The sequence below is a fragment of the Lissotriton helveticus genome, chromosome 7, assembly GCF_964261635.1.
Source record: "Lissotriton helveticus chromosome 7, aLisHel1.1, whole genome shotgun sequence".
NCBI classification, from domain to species: Eukaryota; Metazoa; Chordata; class Amphibia; order Caudata; family Salamandridae; genus Lissotriton; species Lissotriton helveticus.
The window spans coordinates 1,188,245,597-1,188,258,736 of record NC_136068.1 but is presented as its reverse complement, the minus strand read 5'-3'; the positions used below and the strand labels follow the sequence as shown (position 1 = coordinate 1,188,258,736).

Sequence of the window (13,140 nt, the reverse complement as noted above, 5' to 3'; positions counted from 1 at the left end):
AGCGGCCACTGCACTCGGCTCCGAGCCTGCCGACGTAGAGCGACGGCTGGAGTCAATGTTTTCTCTTGAGCCGATCTACAGTTTCCAACGGGAGTTGCATGTTGCCTGCGACCGCAACATTGTATCACCGCCGGGATCCCTGATGCCTTTGTTTGCTGCCCGTCCCGCTTGATGGTGAGAAGGGGGCCATTTTGGATACGGAGCCGTCGGAGCTCGTCTCTCGTGTGCCCGGACTGCACTTGGTACTGAGGCGGCTTCGGTTTCTGCGCTTTCACCCACTTGGGTTAACATGGTCTGTGTTCCCTTTTCACCCCCGGACAGATGGTGCTCTGCAGTGTGCCGGCGAGGTGCTCGGCTTCATGGTGGTGACGTTGATGCGCAGTCCCACGAGCTGCACCGAGTTTTTCAGCCTCGTCACTATGGACTTGATTCATCCCCCCCTCTTACGGCACCGGGGCGGATGGCGGTAATTATGGAAGCCCTGACTACTCTTTGTGCTGAGTTCTGTGCCTATACCTGTGACCTGGGACACAAGATGGATGCGATCCTTCCTATGATGCCCCTGCATGGCCAGGCGTATTTACTCCCGAGTGACGCTGACCCTCCTCCTGCGCCCGACTTTGATAGGCTGTCTGCCCAGATATGCCCGGAGGTACTGTCGGTGTGTGTTCCCGTGCTTCCCCGGCTACTGGCCGCGCCGGGGACGCAGTGGTCAGACGTCTGTGCGCTGGTTCAGTGTGGGGGCTTTCATTCTCGGACGACATGTTTGGTCGCTCCGTTCTGGATTGTTGGGGACACAATCGTCGCTATCCTGTGGCTGCTTCTACTGCCCGAGCCGGGTGCATTGTTCCATTGTGAGGCTGGCACTACTATGGCAGTTGCCCATGTTCCGTGGGATTGGACAGAATTTCTTGGACAGCGTCCTGCTCGGCTGGGACCCTACGGGTGGTGTGTTCCGTTTACGCTGATTGCGGTGCAACTGGACAACGTTAAGACTCTCGATCGCAGGGGCCAGGGTTGAAGATCCCCTATTACTTACTGTGGTACTGTATACTGTCGGGACTTGGGTTGATGGACGGTACTATGAATCTGGACTTTTTCTTGGCGCTGGGCGGCGGGGGGGGGGGTAATGGAGGTTTCCTTTTGGGTTACCAGTGTTCTTGCTTGTACTGCCGAGATGTAGATGTATGGTTCGGGGTGTTCTGACTCCTCTTGTAGCGATGGCGGGGTCCGGGGATGGGCGGCCGAATAGAGTCTCCCGGGTACGGGTTGTTTCTCTCCTCCTCCACTCTTTTATGTGTATGTATGTGTCTCCCGTCCCGTGTTCCCTTCCCTTGCCCTTCCTGTTTTTGTCTTCTGTTTCCGACTCAACTTTGCTCTGCTATATTTCGGGTTCTAATTAGGGCGACAGGCACGCTGCGGGGGGGTAGGCCGTAGCCTTCTGCAGGGGTGCAGGGTGGGCTTTAGGGGTGGGTGGGGGGGGTCTGTCTCTATTGGGGGGTCCTTTTCCCCCCTTATTTCTTCCTTTTTTTGTTCTATGGCTCTTGTGTATTCACCTTTTCGGGACTCTGTCTCCTCATGTGTCCCCCTGGGGAGTTTCTGTGGCGTTCGTATTCCGGTGTGTGTCTGATTGTGGCCCGCTGGTTATTTTGGTATCGACTTTTTGGTATATCACTTGCCGGATCATGTTGTCCTGCCTTGTCTCCTGGGGGGGCGTGATTTGGTGGGAGTCCCTTCTTTCGTCCCCTTTTTCCCTCTTCCCCTTCCTCCTTTATGGGGGTCTCTTTATTTCCGTTGGGGTGCGTATCGTATTGTATTTTGCAATGGGGGCCTTTTTGGTTCTGTCTCCTCAATTTGGGTGGGCGCGGTGAAGGGTTAGCGCGGTTTGACTGATGCCATTGTAGCTTCTTTGTAATCCGATTATGTGTATATTCTTTGGTAGCTATGTTTGTATGGCTTTTTGTCTCATCCTGTGTTCATAAAATGGCGGCTTGCCGCGGCCCCTCCCCTGTTGTTTCTTTTACGGCCCGTTATTCTTCTGTTCCCCCGCCCCGTATTAGAAAATTAACCTTTTGTTATCCTGTTTTTGCTGATTGCTCGATGGCCTTTGTGGTTTCTCCTGTGCTCCTGGTGTCATATCCTGTGAAGAACTTATTCTCCTTTGCTACGTTTTTTTACCGTGTGGTGGCCAGCCCGTGGGGTTGTAGGCCCGTATTTGTGAGCTTTCTTTGTACAATAAAGGTTTTGGAAAAAAAAAAAAAAGAAAAGCAAATGAATGGTCTGCAGTGTGCATTTAATGGTTAATGCAGTGTCTCATGTCAAATTCTACCCTGATCGGATTAGAAACATACCTGAATTTTCAAAAACTGAAATGGCATATATTTATCCTCTTGTGACACTCAAGACTTTGAAATTCAGCACCTTTTATACCTGTTTTCCATATGCTTGCTATTTTCTCCAAAGGAACAAGAATATAAAGAAAACATCTTTCAAGATCTTCCAAAAACTCCTCACCCGGCCAAAGTTTATTCTAGAAAAACCACACCTCAGAAGTCCCGACCGAGCCAGTGGATTTCAGGGGGCGGATTAGTGAAGCCAAGGAAAGCAACTCCAAGTAAGAACCACAGTTCTGTACGATTGAAAACTTCCTTGCAGTGAACTCCAAGAATAAGTGTTCAAACGAGTAGCCAGAATGTACTTGGCCACAACATTCCACCAGCTTTTTTCATGACCCTCTGTGTCCGATTCTTATACCAGATGTTACCGTATTTCTGTACAGACCTATAGACCTATGCGTTCAATACTTGCAAATGCCTTTCTTTGTTTGCAAGTTATTTTGTATGTCACTGATTATATTGATTACCCAGTTGTAAAAAGTAGGTGGGTGCAGAAAATATTTTTCTCAGGATTTACATATGTGGTAAAAGCCATCTATTAACCACTATAAAACAAGCAAATGTGTTAGATTTGCAGCATTATGAAGTATGCAAATTTGTAAGTAGCTATACTGAAAGAACATATTAGTACTTTTCTTAGTATCTACCCTACTAATAATGCTGCTAATCATCAACCCCATTTAGAACACAGACACAAAATTTTATTACACTTTATTTTGTCTTTTAATGCCTTAAGCAGTGTACCATCTTTAGAGCCGCACCTTCACGTCACTGTGGTTGGTGCTTTGAGGCAGTTCATCTTACACTATGGCAACTGCAATTAATCTGATAGTTCTGAAAAAGTTAAAACTGGCCAAAATTCTGCAGTTAACCTATGTTTGACACACTTTGTTTATCTAGCCCAGTGAGAAATCGTGCATTCCAGGCCCTTATCCTGGTATATGAGGAATTACCTGGGAACACCCTCACTTGCTCTGCCAGCAATTTTACACACTGTGTCTCTACTAGAATGCTAAAACCAGCAAATTGGAATTTTTCATGACCATCCCTTAGTTACATTAGTTAACATTGATGGCAGGGCTTCTCAGTAGCTGCAGCCAAGTACTGAAAGTTTCTACTGGCCTATTTCTGGCTGGACCTCACCATTTACAGTTGGGGGTGAGGAGTTAAAAGCACAGCTTTCAATATATAAATTTTGAGATATGTCAGTGCTCAGCATTAATCAGTCCCAGAGTATGTATTTTTTAGAAATAAAAACAACATAACTAGGTTTGCTGACTTTATCAGTTGAGTTAATGTTTTTGTTATTTTCATTATTTCGCGGATACATCCTTAATGTGTAATATCGAGATTCTTCAGCAGAAGAATAGCATTTTTAACTGTAAAATATCAACATAGTATTCAGCTGGCCCTAATTTTATTTTATAGTTATAAAATATATATTTAGGATGGGGACGGATAAAGTTGTTAACTACCAACACTAGTTTATGAATTATCTTCACTACTCTTCAAATGTGTGCACTCCCTCGAATAAATACATCACAGAGTGGCATCTAGAGTAAATTTTAAGTGCATACTCTTTTGTTTTTTTTTAGCTTTACAACTGGAAACACACTTCGGTTTAATAGGACAAACGTTTGACATAACATAAATGCAATATTGAATAGTGAATTTTCATGCTGACCTTTTTCTTGTAAACACTTATCTATTTTATTTGTTCACCCTGCAGTGAAAATAAAAGACAACGATTTGCTACCGCTGTTGATGGAGGAGTTCCCATACTTGCACATATCACCTCACACTCTCAACAAAATGTGGAAGCAGCAGTTTTCTCAGATTGAACAACTGAGCAGGTCTGCATCTGAAGAAGAGCGGAGTAAGGCAAGGCTACAAAATGAAGTACGTTGGGCATATTAGAGAATCAAGACCTTTGTTGTCACAGGTTTTCAACAGAGGAACCATATTAGGTGAACCCTTTGATAAAGAAGCGTCAGCATATTATATAAATGCAGATTTTTCTGACTTCCAGTAGACATCTTTAATGTCCAGGTAGTATGAAACCCCCTGCCCTCTCAAAGTCAGGGAAAAATTGTACAGGTGTGACTGTGAAAAGGATTGCCTTGATATACATCTATGCCATTGGAAACAGTAGGAGAAGATACCAGTTTTCCCTGAAGCTGGATAACATTTTTCAAAATGTGAATTTGAGGATAGCTATATAGTAGAACAACTTTTTTTTCACAACTACTTTCTTAACAAAAGGAAAATGCAGGGAACACATGCTTTTGCGAATGCCACTTTTTCTTTACATACACAAAGAACAAACAGGGGAGTGAAGAGGTTGAGCGAAAATTAACACCTTGCCTGCTAAGGCAATTCCCGCTGGGTGCCGAAATCTCCAGATATGCATTGTTCATGACTAGGTCAGCTCGTCATAAGCACAGCTCCAGTGTACTGCATGACGAGCTAACCTTGTCATTAGCATGGAAGTGGTTAAGAGGTGGATACGTCCTCCTCCTATTAACATGAAATAAACATAAGGATCCACCCTTCGTTAGAACAAAAAGAAGAAGAAATGTCATTCCAGTGACCTATGCGTGTATCACTCCTATTAAACTGGGAGAGCACACAGCTTTGTTAAAATAACCCTCACCCACCAAAACCCTTGGTGGCATGCTTCATCATCGGGTTCTTCCCGCCCCTCTACAGGACGGGGCGTGCTGCAACCAATGCCGTGGGAGCACTGAATATTAAATACTATGAGTGATGTGGGAGTCGAAGGGTCAAATAGTAAAGTGAGTAGAAAAAGATACAAATTCCTGGCTATGTGGAAAAATAAAGAGCGGCGGTACTGTGCTATAATGGGCTATTACCTCCGCAGTCGACATGTTTTGAAGCCATTCCCCTGGCTTCACCTCAGGACCTAGAGAGATACCTAAACCACTCTTGAATGTCAAGGTTTAGGTAATTAAATCACACCAAACATTACATAAGGGTGCATTTGCATTAAACATGCACGCAATACGGTACCCTACTCGGTATGATTCTTGTATAGGTATCTTTTGTATCCTTCTAGTACCCGTTGAGCGGGGTCACGGCGAAGCAGTATCCCGGGTGAGAGAGCTACCATTATGAATGCTTGACTACAGGTGATTCTCCCCTCCTGCGAACAGGCACATACAAGAATCAGAGATGGGTGTACAGGCTGGATACTGCAAACACTGGGCTCAATGATGATATCCCGTGGCTGGCACTCTCCTCCGAAACACCACAAATTGCTGCCATGACGCTCAGCGTCACACACCGCTGGCGAGCACCATCAGTTTTGGTGATCTCCAAACTCCCACCCACTCTCCCTGCTATAAGGCGCGACATTACACACTCAGCGCGCCCCACCCGGCCAACCGGGGTCCCCTACCAGGCCCTTGCTTCTTCCACCTCCCAGCTTTATCGACTCATAGGCCCCTTCCTTCCGTGCGGGGTCCCACTGGCACTTTTTTTCATGCCCCCCACCACCTGCATGTCCACACGGACACGCTCAGTCCTGTCCAGGTCACCCGGTCCCAGACACTGTCCGGCACCACATCTCCCATTAAGTGTGCTCAGGGTGAATACAACCCGGCTTCACCGTGGTCCCCACTGGGCCCTCGTCTGTCACTGCACCTCGCATCTCCCAGTACGCCTCCTTAATCAGAGTGGGGTCCCACTGGGTTTCACGCATATGCCCTTCATCATTTGCAGGGCTATATGGGCACACACAGTCTTGCCCAAATCACCTGATCCTCTACATTTAGTGCCCTCACGATTGCGCCCCTACCCCAGTTGAGGCACCCCGTCCCCGGCGGCGAGTAGTTCTACGACAGACGCCAGAACTACAACCCCCATCGCCACTTCACTTCCGGTATCGACTCATTCAGGTGCGCCTAATTTCCAACTCGGATACCAATGAGCATCCGTATTAAAGCCGTAGGATCAGATTCTCTTCTATCCTGCTCCAGGACGTGTGCCTTCAATCAATCAATCAATCATAGCATTTGTATAGCGCACTACTCACCCGGAGGGTCTCAAGGCGCTTGGGAAGGGGGGTGTCCGCTACTGCTCGAACAGCCAGGTCTTGAGCTGCTTCCTGAAGGCGAGGTGTTCTTGGGTCAGGCGGAGGTGGGTCGGGAGGGAGTTCCAAGTCTTGGCGGCCAGGTGGGAGAAGGATCTTCCTCCTGTTGTGGCTCTTCGGATGCGGGGGACGGCGGCGAGGGCGTGGCTGGTCGATCGAAGGTGGCGTGTGGGAGCATAGAAGTTGAGGCGGCTGTTGAGGTAACTCGGGCCTTGGTTGTGCAGGGCTTTGTGTGCGTGGGTGAGGAGGCGGAAGGTGATTCTCTTGTTGACCGGGAGCCAATACAGGTCTCTCAGGTGTCTGGAGATGTGGCTTCGTCTGGGGATGTCGAGGATGAGTCTTGCTGAGGCGTTCTGGATTCGCTGGAGTCTCTTCTGGAGCTTGGCGGTGGTTCCGGCGTAGAGGGCGTTGCCGTAGTCCAGACGGCTGGTGACGAGGGCCTGGGTGACCGTCTTCCTGGTCTCGGTGGGGATCCACCGGAAGATCTTACGTAGCATGCGCAGGATGTTGAAACAAGACGAGGAGACGGCGTTGACTTGTCTGGTCATGGAGCGGGAGGAGTCCAGGATGAAGCCCAGGTTGCGTGCGTGGTCTGTTGGTTTGGGTGCGGAGCCCAGGGCGGGTGGCCACCAGGAGTCGTCCCAGGCGGAGGGCGAGGAGCCCAGGATGAGAACTTCCGTCTTGTCTGAGTTCAGTTTCAGGCGGCTAGTCATCATCCATTCGGCTACGTGTTTCATCCCTTCGTGTAGGTCGGCTCTGGCGGTGGCGGGGTCGTTGGTCAGGGAGAGGATCAGCTGTGTGTCGTCGGCGTAGGAGATGATGTTGAGGTTGTGTTGGCGTGCGATGGCCGCAAGGGGGCTCATGTAGACATTGAAGAGGGTGGGGCTGAGCGAGGAGCCTTGAGGAACGCCGCAGATGACTTCGGTGGCCTCTGACCTGAACGGGGGTAGGCGAACTCTCTGTGTTCTTCCAGCGAGGAAGGAGATGATCCATTCCAGTGCCTTCTCCTGGATTCCGACGTTCCTGAGGCGTTGCACTAGGGTGCCGTGGCAGACAGTGTCGAATGCCGCGGAGAGGTCTAGGAGGATGAGGGCCGCTGTTTCTCCGTTGTCAAGCAGGGCACGGATGTCATCGGTGGCAGCGATGAGGGCGGTCTCGGTGCTGTGGTTGGCCCTGAAGCCCGACTGTGAGGGGTCGAGGAATCCATTCGTCTCGAGGAAGGCGGCCAGCTGCTTGTTGACTGTCTTCTCGATGACTTTGGCTGGAAACGGGAGGAGCGAGATGGGGCGGTAGTTCTTGAGTTCGGTGGGGTCTGCTGTTGGTTTCTTTAGTAGAGCGCTGAATTCGGCGTGCTTCCAGCTCTCAGGGAAGGTTGCGGTGTCAAAGGAGGCGTTGATGATGTCCCGTAGCTGGGGTGCGATGGCGGCGTCGGCTTTGTTGAAGACGTGGTGAGGGCAGGGGTCGGTTGGAGATCCGGAGTGGATGGAGTTCATTGTGCGGATGGTGTTGATAGGGGTCCAGGCGCTGAGGGTGGTGGTGGGGGGCGTTGGTGCGGTCGTGGGGAGCGTTGGTTGTGTGCTGAAGCTGTTGTGTATGTCAGCCATCTTGTTGTGGAAGTAGGAGGCGAGGGAGTTGCAGAGGTCTTGTGATGGGGTGATGTCGTTGATTCCGGCGTTGGGGTTGGAGAGCTCTTTCACGATGTTGAAGAGTTCCTTGCTGTTGTGTGCGTTGTTGTCCAGTCTTTCCTTGAATGCTGTTTTCTTGGTGGCGCAAATCAGTTGATGGTGTTTTCGAGTGGCGAGCTTGAGGGTGGTCATGTTGTCCGGTGTTGGGTCTCTTCTCCATGCTTTCTCGAGAGCTCGGCAGTTCTTCTTGGAGCTCTTGAGTTCGTCGGTGAACCAGGATGCTTTCTTGCTGCCGGGTCTGCTGGGCGGGGTCCTCAGTGGCGCGAGGTCGTCTGCGCAGTTGCTGATCCACTTCGTGAGGTTGTCGGCGGCCTGGCTGGGGTTCGCGGAGCTGGCGGGAGGGTGCTGGTTCAGGGCTGCGGTGAGCTGGTCGGCCGTGATCTTGTTCCAGCTTCTTCGTGCAACCTGTTGCTGGTGGTTGTGGATCGTGGTCCTTCTGAAGCTGAAGTGGACGCAGCTGTGGTCCGTCCAGTGGAGTCCGGTGGGGTGGCTGAAGGCGATGTCTTTGCTGGATGAGAAGACGGCATCGAGTGTGTGTCCGGCGAGGTGGGTGGGGGTGGTCACCAGCTGCTTGAGTCCGAGGTTGGCGAGGTTGTCAATCAGGGTGGTGGTATTACGGTCATTGTTGTTCTCCAGGTGGAAGTTGAGGTCCCCGAGGAGGATGTAGTCAGCGGAGGGGAGGGCGTGCGGGCTGATTAAGTCGGCGATGTCTTCGCTGAATTGTGTGCGGGGGACTGTAGATCAGGGTGCCTCTGAGGGTGGTCTTGGGGTCGGTGTGGATCTGGAAGTGCAGGTGTTCGGCGGTTGTCAGGGTGTCGTCGGTGTTGGTCGTGATGCGGATGGTGTTCCTGTGGATGATGGCGATGCCTCCTCCCGTCTGGTTGACGCGGTCCTTCCGGGTGATCTTGTATCCGTCCGGGATGGCGATGGCGATGTCGGGCGCTGAGGAGGCGTTCATCCAGGTTTCCGTGAGGAAGGTGACGTCTGGAGATGTGGTGTCGAGGAGGTTCCAGAGTTGAACGGCGTGTCTGTGGACGGAGCGGGTGTTGAGCAGGATGCACTTCAGGTGGTTGCTGCTGGTGTTCGGCTTGGTGGGTGCTGGTGTAGTGCAGGTCCGGATGCATGTGAACTTGCAGGCGTGGCAGCTGAAGGGTCCGTGGGTGCGTCTCGGAGTGGCTCGGTAGCATCCCGGGGCTCGGCCGGTGTTGGGTGCGTTGAGGGTGGCGGCGTCGTACGTCCGGCGGGAGGGGTGGCCTCTGCGGGGGCCAGGGGAGGCTGAGGCTCTGGATCCCGCCAACCGTAGTAAGTGACTACCCTATTATTTCACCTTGACTCTGCGCGTTTCAAACTTGCATCTTTCCGCCACCCTGCCTCCACAGTATGTTTGCTCCCACGCAATTACCGAATATGAGACACACCACTGCCTTTGCATTCACAGTGTTGTGTGCCTCCACTAACCGACACTGGTTTCACTTTTTTGCCATCAACCCCCCCGGGCAGTGCTCATTTTCGGCCCGTAGCCTCCAGGCGGCTGTTTTCTTACTTGCCCTGGTTCCGTACACCCAGCACTCAACCTGAGGCCGGCGCAATCCCCGGCACACCCTTCTCTAGCGGCTGTATCCATACTGGCACCCGCACAGGTGCACCAGCTCACAGCACAAGTTTGTTGCCCTGCCAACCCCGAGCGCATTACACCTTCCTTGTACGCCGCAATTCATGCTGGCACCCTAAGGGGTTTACCAGCACATCACACGCTTGGCCCACAGCCTCCCACCATCTGCTCCTCCGCGTCCTCCAGCCACCGGCAGTAGGTTTGACCCTCCCTGACGCACCGCGCCTGCTCCATGTGGCTGCACCTCCACTAAGAACTCTAACAGGATTATGAGCACATAGCTAGCTGGTTTTCTACCCACCCATGCCTGATATCCCAGCTCTTCTAGCTGTCGGTAGCCTCCAGCCACTGAGAAACACCGCTGCTACATCTTTGTTGTGTCCCTTGCCCTGTGCATCCAACTCTGCTCTTACTGTTGCTGACATAGGGGACTTTCTAACTTGAACGCCAAGTGATACTCAGTGAGCTGCATCCCCAGCCCTCGCCTCATCAGACTATATCCTCCTAGGGGACCTGAACTTCCACCTGGAGAACAACAATGACAACAACACCACCACCCTGCTCGACAACCTCGCCAACCTCTGACTCAAGCAACTGGTGAACACCCCCACCCACTACGCCGGCCACACGCTCGACTCCATCTTCTCTGCCAGCAGCCACGCTGCCTTCAGCCACTCCACTGGACCGACCACAGCTGCATCCACTTCTCCTTTAAGAAGACCACATCCCACAACATATCCCCTGTAGATGCTGGAGCAAAGTCACCGCAGACCAGCTAACCACATCACTAAGCCAGAACCCACCAATCAACACTACTGACACCAACGACACAGCCCGCATCCTCACACAGTGGATCTTCAACTGCGCCAACGCCCTTGCACCACAGAAGAACCCTCCAGGCAAGCTCGGCAACAGGAAAACAACATGGCTCACCGACTACCTTAAAGAATTGAAGAAATCCTGCCGAACCCTCGAGAAAACCTCGCGCCGCGAACAGACGACAGAAAACATGACTGCCCTCAAGAACGCCACCCGCAAACACCACCAGCTGATATTCAACACCAAAAAGACATCGTTCAAAGAACTGCTGGACAACACACACAACAGCAAGGAACTCTTCAGCATTGGAAAAGAGCTCGCCAATCCCAGCGCCAACAGCAACGACATCACACCGTCGCAAGACCTCTGCAACTCCCTCGCCACGTTCTTTCACCGCAAGATCGCCGATATCCACGACAGCTTCGGTGCCCAGACTCCGCCCCCAGCCACCGAACCAACGCCCCCTACAACCACCCTCAGCGCTTGGACTCACATCAGCACCGAAGGCACCGCCCACGCTATGAACACCATCCACTCCGGCTCTCCTTCCCACCCATGCCCTCACCACATCTTTAACAAAGCCGACACCATCATCGCTCCCCACCTACGGAACGTCATAAACAACTCCCTCGCATCCGCCACCTTCCCAGAGAGCTGGAAGCACGCAGAGATCAACGCCCTACTGAAGAAACCCTCAGTAAACCCTAAAGACCTCAAAAACATCCGCCCCATCTCTCTTCTCCCTTCCCTGCAAAAGTTATCGAGAAGATCGTCAATAGACAGCTGACCGCATTCCTCAAGGCCAATGGATCCCTCGACCCATCCCAGTCCGGATATTTTTTTTTTTTTTTTGTAAACCTTTATTTGTACAAAAAGGAAATACAAATCTGGGCCTACAACCAGACCGGCCGGCCACGACACAGTAGAGCAATCCAAAAAACACAGAAGAAAAATATACAGATACAATCAGGATAATATGCAATCAATACAGTTCGAAGGGAAGGGGGGGGGAGAATCTGGACGGCCCACAAACAGGAAGAATGAAGGTTAATTTTTATAATAATACAATGAGGAGTATAACAGGCTTGGATACAGCATAAATGAATCCAGGTTCCCAGAGCAAACTATGAGCCATAAAAACCTAAAGGGGGCAGCAATGCGGAAAATTATCACTACAGTCTACATCAGCACGAAAGCAGATGCGGTTAATTCAAATCAACATACAAGTAGACTCATCGTGTGCACCTCTACCACCCAATAGCACAGCAGAGATAGGACGATGGAACCGGAACACTAACATCACTAAAGCCAACCCGTCATACTAACCCTAGGGAGAGAAAGAAAGAGAAGAGAAGGGGAGGGGAAAGAAAAGGGGAAAAAAGAAAAAGACAGACTGAAAGAGAAGAGCGCCGCGTCGAGACGAGCATCCCGTAGTAAGGACACAGAAAGAACAGGAGTATTAGCAACAAGGAAGGGATGGGAGTCGGCACTGAAACGCAGCATAGCCACAAAAAGGAGAGAAGCAGCCATCCAGACCCCATCCCTATAATACCACGGGAGGCAGGGACAGCCGCGGCGCTCCCATAAAGGGATACAAAAGGGCCATAGAACAAAGGAAAATAAACCGGGAAAGAAAACCCATCCCACCCAGCACCCCTGCAGAAGGCTACGGCCTACCCCCCCAGCAGCGTGCCTGTCGCCCTAATCCCGAACCCGAAATGTAGGAAACACGAAAGAGAAAAAGAGTAAGGAGACAAAAAGAAGAATATGAAGACAAAAAAGACATGAGGGAGGAGTGAAGAAGTAAAAACAAAATGGTCGGCCTCAGCCCCCGCCCAACCAGTCAATCGTAATACGTGTAGACGAAAGCGATACAGCTCGAGCATCATAAAACGTACAAGGGGGTCACCCACCGCACTATGCACACGGGAAAGCTCGCCACGGATATGTATACCAGCAATCCACCTGAAGCAATGTATCTCACCCCAGACCTTCCTTAGCTACAAGCAACTCCCACCATACGACAGCGAGAAGAGAACAACTCGGTGCAATGCAATCACACGAACAAAAAATAGTTCGATGAAGACGTAGGCCAGGGAGGGCAATCCATAAGCAAAAGATCAAAAGTCCGGGTATACAGTTCAAGTGTCCCAACAATGTTAACAGGGGCAGGAAAAGACAGGAGTTCAGTCTCGCCGCTCGGGAAAGCGGGGGCTCCCCTGCAGAGCAGAAACACGACCTCCTCAAGGCAAAGAGATGTAGCAAGCCATCATGTTTCTCGGACATTCGAGTAGGATCCGACCCCAGAACGACATCCGGGCCCCCAAACTCCAAACAGTGAAGCGCAGGAGGTTCAGAAGCCAGTCGTTCGCATACCTGTCGACGGCCAGTGGCAGTAGCTCCCAGCGCGGCCGAGGGGGGTGAGGCAGAAGCATCACCGAGACGAGAGGGGACCTTGAGAGACCGGCCCTCTAAGATGGCGGCGGACCGCACCGATACCCCAGGGGCAATTGGGGT

General features: G+C 51.3%; 1 protein-coding gene across 1 annotated transcript in view; it reads left to right on the top strand.

Moving 5' to 3' along the window:
• Window positions 1-13,140, top strand: part of CEP95 (centrosomal protein 95) — a 754,590-nt gene that overhangs the window by 586,682 nt on the left and 154,768 nt on the right. Inside the window, exons 15-16 of the mRNA XM_078654338.1 lie at window positions 2,464-2,614; window positions 4,126-4,295. Coding sequence (XP_078510464.1) covers window positions 2,464-2,614; window positions 4,126-4,295 — 321 coding nt within the window. The remainder of the gene's footprint in view (window positions 1-2,463; window positions 2,615-4,125; window positions 4,296-13,140) is intronic.